Here is a 14,317-nt window from a genome sequence, read left to right on the forward strand (position 1 = left end):
GCTGGGGGTGAGCGTGGTCTGAGGCATGCGGGCGGAGGGTAGGTGGCATACTCTGGTTTCTCTTCAGATCGCATAAATCTTTCGCCTTTTACTAAAGATTTCCGTGGAGAGGAACAATTGTGAGTTTTGACTCAATTTTTCGAGGCCTCGTCTTTGCGAGGCTACTTTCCCAATGTTGAAAGAAAGATCTAATTCTTAGCAGTTTTTTGTGTCTTGTAGGTAATGTTTGCCTTGTTCCTAGCAGAATCTCCTTTGGTACTATAATATATCCAAAGCAAGTACTTTACTGGGGGCCTCAGTTGCTACTCTCCAAACTTAAAAGTGTGCACTAGACTCAAGCTCATGCTCCTTTCTCCTTCAGGTCTCAAGCAAACTTTCATTTTTATTTGTTTTTATAAAAAAAATTTTTAATTGACTTCAGAGAGGAAAGGCGAGGGTTAGAGAGATAGAAACATCCATGATGAGAAAGAATCATTGATTGGCTGCCTCCTGCACGCCCCCTTCTGGGGATCAGCCTGCAACCCAGGCATGTGTCCTAAGCAGGAATTGAACCTGGGACCCTCCAGTCTGCGGCTGATGCTCTATCCACTGAGCCAAACTGACGAGGACTTATAGAAACTTTTAAGTCTGCACTCTCCATCCTGTATGAAACAGTCCCACTCCCACCACATCACCATTTACTCTTTTAAGGGGCTGTATTTATTTTTGGTTTTGTTTTTGTTAATCCTCACCTGAGGATATTTTCCCATTCAAACGGGCCAGGGCCCTTGACCAAAATCAAACTCAAGACCCTTTGGTCCTCGGGCCAATACTCTACCCACTGGGCCAAACTGGCTAGGGCTTACCTCGCTTTATTTTTCTTCAGCACGCAAACTACTTCCCGATGATAGCATACATTAATTTGTCTGCTGTATGTTTCTCCTCCTAGAATGGAGGTTCCCTGAGGCAGTAACTTCGCCTGACTTATTCTCTGGTGGATTCCATGACCTCAAATAGATGGCTGGAACATCAACACTCAGTGTATATTTGTGCAACAAATGGATAAATAGATTTATTTTCTAAACCAAAAACACACACAAAAGACAAGACTTTAAGGGGCAGAGAAAGAAGCCCATCAGGGAGGCCCAGAGGAGACTAGCATGAAAACCAAGAAAAGAGGCACTTCCTCAGGATAATTGACAGTACTGACGCTCCCATTGATGGATATCTCAAAACACTAGGACCATGTTCTGTTCTGTTTTGTTTTGTTTACCTACCAGAACACAGGTCCGTTATAAAATATGATTCAGGAACAGCCAGATAGAAGAGATACATAGGGCAAGGCCAGAAAGGATGTCTATAAGAAACAAATAGTGGAACTGAGAAATGTCTGGTGAGCTGCACCATAAGAAAGGAGTTTTGCCAAAACCGGTTTGGCTTAGTGGATAGAGCGTCAGCCTTTGGACTGAAAGGTTCAATTTCAGTCAAGGGCATGTACCTTGGTTGCTAGCACATCCCTGTTGGGGGTGTGCTAGAGGCAGCTGATAGATAATCTCTCTCATCGATGTTTTTAGCTCTCTTTCCCTCTCCATTCCTCTCTGTAAAAAATCAATAAAATATTTTTTTTTAAAGAGAGAGGAGTTTTACAGTTCTTTCAGAAAGTGTAGGAAGAAAGTGGCATCAGAACTGTGTATAGAAAACTAAGCCAAAGAATAAGGCTCTAGTTAAAATATGACTGAATCATGCCCCAAAAGTTAAATAAAAAATAACCATAGTGTATCATACGGATCAGCTCTGAATAATATTTATATGTTCAGATTAATATAAATACTGAATCTTTATTTAAGCCCAAATTGTGATAGAATGATTTGGGGGAAATGGGAAAAGGTAAGTATGGGCTGATGGTAGAATAAGGGGAAAGAGTGAGATAGGAAGAAAAAAACCAAATGCTTTGTTTTCCATAAAAGTGAGTAGATTAGCTCTAACTGGTTTGGTTAGAGCGTTGGTCCTCAGACTGAAGAGTCCGGGTTTGGATTCTGGTCATGTACCTCGATTGCAGGCTGGCTCCCTGACCCTGGTCAGGGCGTGTGCAAGAGGCAACCAATTGATATGTCTCTCCCACATGATTGAATGTTTCTCTCTCTTTCCTCCTTCCTCCCTCCCCTTCCACCCTCTCTAATACGCATAGAAAAACTATCCTCAAGTGAGGATTAACAACAACAACCACAAAAGACACTCATTATAGAAGTAGAATCAATAAAATGTGCTGATTTCTTCTTTATGTAGAGGACAGAGGGGAGGGACTAAGAGGAAGAAATAGCTGAGAATGACTCCCAGAATTCTGGCTTGAGCAGTTGGGTGGATGGTGGTTTCACATTTCCTGATGGAGGAAGAAGGGAAAAGAAAGATACAAGTTTTAGCCTGGCTGGTGTGGCTCAGTGGTTGAATGTCAACCCATGAACCAGGAGATCGTAGTTTGACACCAGGTCAGGGTACATTCGTAGTTTCGGGCTCAATCCCCAGTAGGAAGGGGGTGTACAAGGGACAAGTAGCCAATTGATGATTGTCTTTCATCATTGATGTTTCTGTCTCTCTCTCTCTCTCTCTCTCTCTCTCTCTCTCTCTCTCTCTCTCTCCCTTTCCCTTCCTCTCTCTGAAATCAATAAACACACATATTTTTAAAAGGTACACGTTTAGACAGAAAGGTTAAAACTTAGGTATAGAATAAATTAAGATGCAGATACTTGAGATACCCCACTAGATTTTTTAATCAGCTGCCTCCTGCACTCCCCCTATTGGGGATGTGCCCACAACCAAGGTACATGCCCTTGACTGGAATCGAGCCCAGGACCCTTGAGTCCTCAGGTCGGCGCTCTACCCACTGAGCCAAACCAGTCAGGGCACCTCACTAGATTTGTCAAGTAATCGGTTCATTCATTGTCCTGCCTGTATCTCATCTTTTAGGACACCACAGGTGTTTGGGGCTCATCAACAAAGTCCAGTCTAGAGTCAGGCTGAGGGATTGTTGGCATATAAATGGCATTAGAAGTCATGAGATGATTTCAGGAAATATTTTTCAAACCTGGATTGTGTGTGTACAGTGCAATTTTCAAGACCCCATCCATCCCAGAGTGTTTCTGATTCAGTCAGTCTCAGTGAGGTTCAGGAATCTGCTTTACTAAAAGCCAAACTAAAAGGTTCTGATGCAGGTGGTTCAAGCTCAGGTTGGAATGGGCTTCAGCACAATACAAAAATGAGGAAGCAGCCACAGAAACCCTTTCCCGAAGTGAGAGAGAAAGAGAGGTTGTTATTATTGGGGGAGTAGAGGGATGGGGAGGTAATGTGAGGTCAAGCAGAAAGTTATATATTTTTGTATTGTTAGGGTTTTGTTTTTGTTTTTAAGGTAAGAGACATTAAGCGGTGTTTCATAACTTTGGCTACACATTGTAATTACCCGCTAACCTGCTGAGTTTTTTTTTTTAAAAAAAATATATCAATGCACAGCCTCCATTCCAAACCAGTAAATCAGCATCTCTAGAGGTGGGGCCAAGATAGCAGTATGTTTTTAACTTCAATGTCATTTATCCTCCGCCTACACCACAAGCATTATTTTCACTTCCCCAGTGTCTGGCATAGAGTATGTCCTCAATTCATGTTCCTTGTTGTAAAAAGTATTTGCTGGCTGGTTAGCAGATGATTCAGACAATGGGAAACCACTACACACATTGCAAAGTTTATGTAATCTTCGTGTGAAAAGGAGTACAGTCCACTTTCCTTACTTTCAAATGGGGGACCTGACGCCTGAAAGAGAACTTCCTAAAGTCCCTGGGCCTGGTGGTGGCAAATCAGAACCAGAATCCAGAATCCCAATTCTCAAGTCACAGTGTCATGCCTTTCAACAGTCTTCATTTTGATCACTCCCCAAACCCACTCACCTCTCAAAGCTCAGATTGTCTAGCAATACCTCCCCCCTTGACACCCCGTTTTTTCAGTCACCAATCGACCCTGCCTTTCCTTTTCATCAAACCCTCTGACACTCTCAAACCCGCCTCGGTCCCAGACCCATCCTATCAGCATCTTGAGATAACCTCAAGCCCAGCCCTCAGGACTTTTCCAATAGGACCTAGAGGCCCCGACACCCGTCCCGCCACTCGGTCACCATAGCAACCAGCGACACACATCGGCCTGCAGCAACAAGGAGAGAGGAGTTCCTGGTACAGTTCCTTTTTGTATTTGATTTCCTTACCGCTTCCCGTGCCTGATGCGTGACTTTTATGGTCTGGAAAGAAAGCTCCATCAGACACAGTGTTAGGCCCGACGAGAAGGAGCCACTTGCTGATCAACGGGTAAGTAAATCCAAGAAAGACAGCTCGGAGAAATCTGACGCTTACCCCGCCTGCCCCTTACAGGATTGGCCAGAGCCTAGACGGGTCAGCCAATCACAGGGCAGAGACGGATTCTTTATCATGCCAATCAATGTTAAAATTAGCATGTCTAATTCTGAGTGTTTGCATGGCCCTGACCAATCAAGAGATCGAGAGGGGATGGTTGACAGGGCTTGGGGCGGGTGTGAGTGAGTGAGTGTGTGTGTGTGTGTGTGTGTGTGTGTGTGTGTGTGTCTGTGTGTGTGTGTCTGTGTGTGTGTGTGTGTGTGTTTGCGCGCACAATTGTTTTGGGTCTCTTAATTCTGTCTCTAAAATGCAAGTTAACTCAAGTTTATGTACCACAGAATTTGTCCTTGATTTTGGCAGTTGTTCAGTCTTTTGTGATCCTATGTTTAAGACCCCCTTTCCTTCCCCATTAAGATCAAGGTTTAAAAGTTCCTGCTTTACTTTGCAATTGCTTGTATGTGGTCCATTTAGGCTGAAAAGAAATATTTCATTTTTTATATTTCATTTTTAAATCCGATTTTAAAATGGGCAGAGAATACACATAGAAATGGCCAACAGGTACATGAAAAAGTATTCCATATCACTAATTATCAGGAAAATGCAAATGAAAGCCACAATGATATTTCACTCCATACTTTTTTAGAATGGATATTACCAAAAAGACAAGAGAAAGCAAATGTTGACAAGAATGTGCAGAAAAGGGAACCTTTGTTGCTCTATTGGAGAGAATGTAAATTGGTTCAGCCGCTGGGGGAGTTTCTCAAAAAAAATAAAAATGGAACTATCATAAGATCCTTCAAATATTATTCAGAAGGAAGTGAAATCATTATATTTTGAAGAGATTTCTGCATCCCACGTTCATAGCAGCATTATTTATAATAGCCAAGACACAGAAGCAACTTAACAGTCCAAATGGTTATAGAAACACATCTTTAAAGTTTGAAAGAAAATAAAAGCTCTCAACTTAGAATTCTATATCCAGTGAAAATATTGTTCAGAAATTAAGGTGATTTTGAAAGAGTGACTGCCAGGAGCTGGGAGGTCAGAAAGGAGGCTGTGGAAGTAGTCTAGATCAGAAATATTGATAATAGGGCAGGAACTAAGACTAAGGAAAATACTCTAAGATGAGATCTTTGGAGATCACCTGACCACTGAGTTACTCTAAAGTTAGTTTTCTGGAACAGAGAACTTATCACACTACTGCCTACAAAATCCTGTGTGGTAGCCCAGACCCAGAGCATCCAAACCCCTCATCTTGGCATGTATATCCCTTGCAATATCATCTTACTCTGTTTTAAAATTAATTTCAATTAAAGCCAATATTTTTTCTAGTGTCAAGAGATTTGATGAAAAAACAAAAACTATATATATATATATATATATATATATATATATATATATATATGAATACTATACAGTGATTAAAATTTTAAAAAAGAAAACTTGCCCTAGCTGGTTTGGCTCAGTGGATAGAGTATCACTCTATGGACTGAAAGGTCCTGAGTTCGATTCCAGTCAAGGACACATACATACCTCAGTTACAGGCTCGTCCTCCGGTGTCAGTTTGGCACCAGTAGGAGGCAAATAATCAATGTGTCTCTCTCACATTGATGTTTCTCTCTGTCTCTGTCTCTCCCCCTCCCTTCCGCTCTCTAAAAAATGAATCTATACAAAATATTATTGGGTGAGGATTAACAATATACACACACACAAAAAATGTCCCTATTCTTTCCTCCCCCCAACCCATGGCAGCCATGAATTTGACTAGGTACTGCATATAATGGAATTATATGGTAATGATCTTTTTGAGACCGGTTTATTTCTGTTAGTATAACATTTTCAAAGTATAGCATGTGACAGAACTCTCTTCCTTTTCAAGACTGAGTAATATTCCATTTGTATGGAATATATAGCATATTTTGTTATTCATTTATCTGTCAATGGTCATTGAGATTATGTCTTAATCAGTTTGGACTACTAAAATAACAGACTGGGTGACTTAAACAACAAATATTTATTTCTCACAATTCTGGAGGCTGGGAAGTCCAAGATCAAGTTGTCAGCAGACTTGGTGTCTGATGAGAAACTTCTTGGTTTTCAGATGGCCACCTTCTTGTATGTTTACTAGTTGGATATGGGAATGCTGGGTTCTTCATCTCAATACCATGAGAGAACCTCCACTGTCATGTCCTCAGCTAAACCCAATGACCTCCCAAGGGTCCTTCCTCCAAATAACATCACAATGGAGATTAGGGTTTCAACACATGGCTTTTGAGGAGACCCACTCAGTCCATAATAAGTTGCTTCTACCTTTTATCTATTGTGAATAATGTTGCTGTGAACATGGGTGTACAAGATCTTGCTTTCAATTCTTTGGGGTATATACCCAGAAATGGATTAAGCCAGAACTACATATAAGAACATGGACAAATCCCCAAAACAATGTTAAATGAAAAAAATGAAGTTGAAAAATTTTATACCCTTTATATACATTATTAAAAAATATAAAACAATGTGGTATTTATAGATATACTAGAGGCTCGGTACACAAAATTCATGCACAGGGGAGGGGGTTTGTCCCTCGCACCAGCCTGCACCTTCTTCAATTTGGGACCCTTTGAGGGATGTCCAACCACCTGTTTAGGCCTGATCCTAAATGGGTGGTCAGATATCCCTCTCATAATCCAGGACTACTGGCTCCAAACCATTCATTCACCTGCCTCTGCCTGATTGCCCCTAACCACTTCTGCCTGCCAGCCTGATCACCCCCTAACCACTCCCCTGCCAACCTAATCAATGCCTAACTACTCCCTGGCTGGCCCTATTGCCCCTAACTGCCCTCCCCTTCTAGCCTGGTCATCCCTAACTGCCCTCCCCTGCCAGTCTGGATGCCTTAAATGTCCTCCCCTGCAGGCCTGATTGCCCCTAACTGCCCTTCCCTGTTGGCCCAGTCACCCTTAACTGCTCTCCCCTGCAAGCCTCCCCCTCCCCAATTTCACCCTCAACTGCTCTCCTTTGCTGCCATCTTGTGGTAGCCATCTTGTATCCACATGGGGGCAGCCATCTTTGGCCACATGGGAGCAGCCATCTTGTGTCTTGAAGTGATAGTCAATTTGCATATTACTCTTTTATTAGATAGGATACATACACATATTTTTAAATATTACATATATTGATTGTGTGTGTGTGTGTGTGAGAGAGAGGGGGGGTAGAAATGCAAAAACACATGTGAATAATAAATATCAAAACTAGGACAGGGATACCTTTTAGAAGAAAGAAATGTAATCTGTGGGCCATTCTGGAGGATTTCATTACGTTTATAAAGTTTTTTATCTTTAAAATGTCTGAAGTAAATATGGCAAAATATTAAGATAGAATTGGAAGTTGGATATACCAATTTATTAATCTCTATATTTGTATGATTGAAAGATTTCATAATAAAACACACAATACATTCTTCACTACTTCACTGCTGCTGCCATCATCATCCTAGCTGCCTACAGCAGTCTCTGGTTTCATTTCTTCACTTTCTATCTTGTTCCACTACCACCATTCTCCATGTAACAGTGTTAGAAATAAGGCAAGCTGAAACCAGTTTGGCTCAGTGGATAGAGCGTCAGCCTGCGGACTGATGGGTCCCGGGTTCGATTCTGGCCAAGGGCATGTACCTGGGTTGCGGACACATCCCCAGTGGGAAGTGTGCAGGAGGCAGCTGATCAATGATTCTCTCTCATTGATGTTTCTAACTCTCTATCCCTCTCCTTTCCTCTCTGTAAAAAATCAATAAAATACATTAAAAAAGAAAGAAAGAAAGAAGGCGAGTCCCGCAAGTCAGGGGTTCTGGTAGAATACAAAACACTCGGAAGCCAGGCAGCAAGGTAAACATATTTACTTCTATTTAGAAGGGTGCACACACATGGTCTGGAAAGCACATGCACATGGAGCTGACTGTCTGCTTGGGTTTATAATCCTTGATGCAGGTAATCTGTCCTTTGCTCTTGATTGGAACTCAGATGCACAGACTTTTGCAATGGGCTAGTAGTTCAAAGGGAGGGGTTGGTCTTTGCTGTTTCAAGATGGCAGCCCCCAGGGGTTGCCAAGTCCAACATGGCGGCTGCCAAGTCCCACGGTCCAAAATGGCGACTGTCTAAACTGTTCTTTGACAGAAAAGATGATCTGTTTATTCTCATAAACAGTCAGAATGATATGTTATTAATATAAATCTGATCTCACTGTCCCCCTTCTCAATACCTTTCAATGGGCTTACCACTCTAAAAATAAAAATAAAATATCTTATCACAGTCCACAGGCCCTGTTTTATCGTGCAATTTAGCCCTTATTTTTCCCCCACCATCATTATTTATCTCCTCAAACTGATTTGTTTTCCTTTCAGAACTTCTTACTACCCCAATTTATATTAATTCAGGTGTATGGGTAACTATTCCTGCAGTCCCCAGCCCTCACTAGAATATAAGTTTCATCAAGGCAGAAATTTTGTTTTCTACTATATCCCTATTGCCAAGAACATTGTTTGACTCATATTAAGTATGAAATAAATATTTTCTGGATCAATGAATAAGTGAATGATTTCATTTTCATTCAAAAAGGGGAAGAATAACATTTCAGTGGTAAAAATAATGGTAATAAAATGTATGGAGGTTGAAAATTACATAGTACTCTATCTTGTCATTTTTGAAAACTTCTCCCTCAACAGCTAAGACACACTAAGTGCTCGTTATGTCTAAGCATTTCTAAACACTTACTTTTTTTTTTTTGGGGGGGGGGGTGTCAGACCTGCAGACCTATGTGTCATGGGAGCCTCTCTCTAGCCTAGGGGTGTCGAACTCAATCAGAGAAGGGGCCAAAATCTAAAAATCCAGCCTAAATCGCGGGCCGAATGGTTTACTGAACAGTCATAAACTGACAATGTCATAAACTGACAGCGGAGTGCAGTGATGACAGCGCGGTGCGGGCCACATTGCAAGGCCTGGCGGGCTGGATTTGGCCCGCAGGCCTTGTGTTTGACACATGTGCTCTAGCCATTACTGGTTGGATCTGGATGGCATGCTAGCTGATAAAAGCCTGTTAGCCAGGGGAAAGCAATCATTCTTTTTCTTGAAAATTTGTGCTGAGAGACATGCAGGCTAAGGACATTTGAAGATGAGTCATGCTAATGGCAGGACAGTTTTGATTGAAGGGAACAGCTGCAGAGGTCCTTGAAGCTGCTCTGCTATCTGCCCTTTCTGAACCTTGTTGTTCAGTGTTCCTTGGTTTAACGATGACAGTTACCAGCTATCCTTCTGGTAAAATCCACTCCCTTCATTTTTAAAACGAATATTTACAGGTTTGTTTTGTTGATCATTCCTTCTCTCAGAAATACAAAAAGCAAAGAATCTCTTAATCAAGGAAACTTGACTGAGATAGTCTTTCCTTTGCAACACTATGAGAGTGTCTTACTGTTCCCATTTTACAGATGAGGTGACAAGGCCTGAACGGTCCAATACCTTTCCTAAAGTTGTAGAGCAGTAAAGATGCCAATCCTGGCCTGGGTGACTTTCCTTGCTGTCTACCTTTCCTTCCTTTCAGAGGGGCTCTGAACTGCTATGTGTGGCTGTAGGAAGGGCAGCAAGAGGGCTGTTGTTGAGATGAAGTAAGAAAGACAGGGCAAATATTTTGGTACCATTTCAGGTAAATTAGAAAATGACACTGGTAACAGAGAAGGGGCAAAACCCAGATTTCACTTACTTTTGCATAAGCTTCCATAAAGGCTCTTCATCCTTCCATATCAACAATTGTGAGCCGAGAGATATTTATATCAACACAGAAGGTCTATATGATTGAAATTTTTTCTCTTTCCATTGACAGAGTTGACAGTTTTTAAAGAATTACAAGATACATTTTTAGTAACAGAAAAAGGGGGAGTTTTAACAATATATATTTAAAGATGACTTATAGTTAACTGTCACAGGGTTTGCAACTAGGCAAGTACACTTCTTGTCATTTTTGAAAACTCCCCCCTCATTCTTGCATGTTGCTGAAGATAGTGTGACATTTAAGTGAGGTTGTGAATACTGAATTCCAGAGGGTTTACTCTGGAACGAGGGGGTGGGTTAGTAGAGAAAAAGGGATAAGATTGATGAATTAATATTTATTCGAAGAGAGTAATCAATAAAACAAAGAGCTTGTGACTAAAAAATACTCAGAGTTCTCTCTATGGTGCATTGTGTTCTTATAGCCTTGTCTCCGAATAAACCTTAAGGTTACAGCTCTCAATTGCACAACCAGCAAGCATAAAATTAATGGACAGCACTTGAGTGCTTCCAATGGGAAGTAGATGGGCCATAGCAAATGGGGACCCATCTCATGGTCAGATTGTGAAAACTGGAGTTGAATGGTGTACCCGGAAACTATAAATAAATGTTATGCTAGATATTTTTCACCTTGGAGAAAATTTGGCGTTGACTTCACCCAACGTTGGGTCTTACCTCATCCCCAGTGGCCCATTGTTCAGCAAGACAAATGCTGACACTAAATTTTCCTAGGAATGAGCCTTCCTAGCACATTATCCAACCAAAAGGTTGGTCATCAATGCATCCTTTGGATTAATTTATGATCAAAAGAAGGAAGTGTGGACAAAAAAGGGGCCATATACTAAACCTGATAAACTCAGGGGAGGCCTGTCATAAGGGTGGGGAGGCGATTTACAAACTCAAGAGACCTAATGTAACCACATAGGATGGTCTGAAATTATCGGAGGTTGGTGTCTCCTTGACAAAGGCCAATCTTTTACCTTAACTGAGCCAGTCTATTGTCTTTTTGTATCTGGTTAACTTTGGAATATCAGGGTAATTTCCCTTTTTTCAGACCTCTCAGGGCACTATCTCCCACATGAGCAGAGGACCACAGAATCCCTTGTTATTGTTATCGTGTTAATTAGCTGTTAATTATCGGATCCTTACCAATGTAAAAGAAATGTGTGTGTAGTCCTTTTACTTTTTATCCAATCCCAGAGATTTCCCCGCTTTGCTTTCTCCCGCCTCCCTAATCTATCACCAATGGATTTCATGTAAGCTCCTTACGTCTTCTCCTTTGATTCTAGTGTATAAAAATAAGGAGCAAAACTGCCATTCTCCCGGGCATAAGCACGAACCGTTGAGATTTTTTTCTTGCTTCCCAGTAATTATCCTCAGTTTGGCTCCAAAAAAACTCATCACAATTCTTACAGGTTGTGGGACGTTTCTTAAATCGACAAGGATCTGAAGCCTTCCAGAGATCCCACCAATCCTGCATCGTCAGATCGGAACAATAGCTAACCCAACACCCACATTGACATCGCTCCGACACAACTACTCTGGGGGATGGTTTTGTTTGCAGCTGTTTCCTCCGTCCACAGCCACTACCCCCGAAATGTTCCAGCCGGGACTCCGGGCCAGCTCTTCCCGTCCGCCACTCCCCGGGGCCAGGCCCCGCTCCAGCCCCGCAGGTAACAGCTGGGGTCCGACGGCGCTTCCGGGGGTCTGGCGGGCCTCCGTGCGGGAAGGGGGGGTGGAAGGCACTAAGCGGATCTGAGAAGAGTAAGGCGACAGGCCCGGGACCGGAAGGTGTGCGGGCGGCGGGCAGGCCAGACCGAGGGAAGGGGGGGAAAGGGGGAGGCGGGAGCTGCGCGAGGCTAACGCGGCGCGGGGGAGCGCGGCCGGAAGACGCGGAGGGAAAGTGGCGGGCTGGGCGCGAGGGGTCGCCAGGGGGCGGGGCCGCGAGCACCGGGGGCGGGGCTTCCGTGCCGGTCACGTGACGGGCCCGGCGGCGGCGGTGGCGGCGGTAGCGGCCGCGGCGGCGTCTCCGGCGGCGGCGCCCAGTGCAGGATGTTGCTGGAGGCGGCGGTGGCGGCCCTGGTGGCGGCGGCGTCGTTGGCGGCAGCGGGAGGGGGTGCTGTGGCGACAGCGGCACCCGCGGGTGGTATAAAATGGCGGATTTCGAGGAGTTGAGGGTAAGCGGGGGCGCGGGAACGGAGATCTGAGGCCGCGGGGGAGGGGAGAGGAGGCGGGGGAGAAGGAGCTACGTCGCCGGCCGCCACCTTCTTTGCTGTGCGGGGACGGGTTTGAGGAGCCCGGAGTCCCGGCCCACCTCTGGGGGCGCCGAGGTATGGGGGGGTGGGAGGGGAGCCAGGCGGCCGAAGGCGCCGGGCTGGGGGAGAGGGGGTCCTGGGGCCCAGGGCGAGCGGCCGCCGGTCCCACCCGGGCTGCTCGCACCTGACGCGGGGGCCGGGCGTCCTCTGGAAGGAGGATGCGACCTCCCTGTTATTTTCAGGGCTGAGGTGGATCGCGAGGGTGTCCGTGTTTATGGCGATTCCCAAGTCCACACGCGACTCCCTTGGTGGGAGACTTGTTTTCCCCAAACGTGAAGTTGCGTTTAGGGATCCTTCTCTCTCCCTCCCTGGCTGATGCGGGGGTGTCACGAGCAGGGCCCCCTTCCCCGGGCTTCCTCAGCCGACATCGCGGAGAGAAGCGTGGTCTTTGGGGGGCCCTGACTTCAGCCATCAGCCTTGACCCTGGACGTTTTTTCTTAGTGCCGTGGTAAGGAATCCGCCAAGCCCGTGTTGGCGTGAGGTTTGTTTGTAAACTCGTCTTCAGGGATCTTGAGGAAAAGACCTTTTTTCCCCCCTGCCGGCCCTAGAACAAGGTCACAACTTTATTGTGGATACCTTTGTATAACAGAGGTTCGGAAAGGGGGTGTGCTGGGGGTAGAATGGGAAGGATAGTTCCCCCTGACCTTCAGAATCCTCACCGAAACAAAACTGTGATAAACGAGCCGGGTTTATTTATTTATATATATATATATATATATATATATATATATATATATATATATATATATATATATATATTTTTTATGGCTCGCTGAATTGCTGGCCACATAACTGGAATACTTAGGGCCGGACCCCTCGCCGCCCCCCCCCCCCCTGCAATTTTAAAAACGAAAGTCAAAGTGGAGATGCAAGTGAACTTGAACTTAAAGGTAAATGCACACGTTTTGTATAACTTACGTCTGATGTCAGGGTTACTTGAAATAAGAAGGAAAAAGGAATCAGATAAAAGATTCAGTTATGTATGCTTGTTTGTTTGTTTATTTATTTATTTATTTATGGCGAGGTATAGTGGGTCAGGGAAGGATATTGGCTGGTTACCTGGCTGGTGGACAGATCCACAGTAGAAACAACCAATGAATAAAAAAATTAGGGAAACAATGAATTGATGTTTCTCTCTTCCCTTTAGGTTCTCGTTCTCTCTCTCTCTCTCTCTCTCTCTCTCTCTCCCTCTCAACTCAATAAGTAAAAGGTCTTCATAATGATCAAGTATAAGGGTTTTAGTGTCTCAGAGCCCTAGCTGTAGAGCTTTTAATGTCTGTGGATCTTTTGGATGGAGCAGGCCTGAGCTTTACCTGTGTAAATTCGAACATTAAATTTAGGATGGCTTGAGAAGACTGCAGTTTAAAGTTAAGCTTTTTTTTTTTAACTGCAGTATTTTCTTAATTTTTGTGTATAACATATTTATCCTCTTCTAAAGTATTTTGTTGATGAAAACTTTTTCAAGTCTTATGTTACACTTTTATAAATGTTGGTCAAAGCTTAACTATTTTTTCTCTCTTTTCCACGTCCAGCCGGGCGAGAGAGCGTGTCCAATTCTTGAGTAGAGGTGGCTGGGGATTGAGAAATAAGAGAGACAAGACACAGAGATAGAAAGAAAAGCTGGGGCCTGGTGGACCGCTGCCCTCTTCTGATGGAGAGACAGTGATCCAGAGCTGATGCACCTTGTTTATTTTATACCTCCAAATACCAGCAATTTTCACCAAAAGACCAAGACAAAGGAGTTTATTTGCATTCTTGAGTAGATCCTGAGTATTCCTGGTGCTTGATTGGATTTACATATGAAAACCCACTTCCCCCACAT

At 43.8% G+C, this 14,317-nt stretch overlaps 2 protein-coding genes across 17 annotated transcripts in view; one reads left to right on the forward strand and one right to left on the reverse strand.

Moving 5' to 3' along the window:
• The window catches only part of KATNAL2 (katanin catalytic subunit A1 like 2), a 72,274-nt gene extending 67,950 nt beyond the window's left edge, over positions 1–4,324 (reverse strand). For 3 of the 4 annotated variants that reach the window (XM_084888230.1, XM_084888228.1, XM_084888227.1), the window contains exon 1: positions 4,226–4,324. In XM_084888230.1, coding sequence (XP_084744356.1) covers positions 4,226–4,276 — 51 coding nt within the window. In that variant the 5' untranslated portion in view covers positions 4,277–4,324. The remainder of the gene's footprint in view (positions 1–4,225) is intronic. The other variant, XM_084888229.1, reaches the window with a different exon arrangement.
• Positions 4,325–11,467: 7,143 nt separating this feature from the next.
• Positions 11,468–14,317, forward strand: part of PIAS2 (protein inhibitor of activated STAT 2) — a 49,062-nt gene continuing 46,212 nt past the window's right edge. For 5 of the 13 annotated variants that reach the window (XM_084888220.1, XM_084888209.1, XM_084888214.1 and 2 more), the window contains exon 1: positions 12,146–12,357. In XM_084888220.1, coding sequence (XP_084744346.1) covers positions 12,334–12,357 — 24 coding nt within the window. In that variant the 5' untranslated portion in view covers positions 12,146–12,333. Of the gene's footprint in view, positions 11,854–12,145; positions 12,358–12,406; positions 12,511–14,317 lie in introns of those variants that run through there. The other 8 variants (XM_084888215.1, XM_084888217.1, XM_084888211.1 and 5 more) reach the window with 4 other exon arrangements.

The sequence above is a fragment of the Pipistrellus hanaki genome, assembly GCF_964339955.1.
Source record: "Pipistrellus hanaki genome assembly, chromosome: 6".
Taxonomy (NCBI): Eukaryota; Metazoa; Chordata; class Mammalia; order Chiroptera; family Vespertilionidae; genus Pipistrellus; species Pipistrellus hanaki.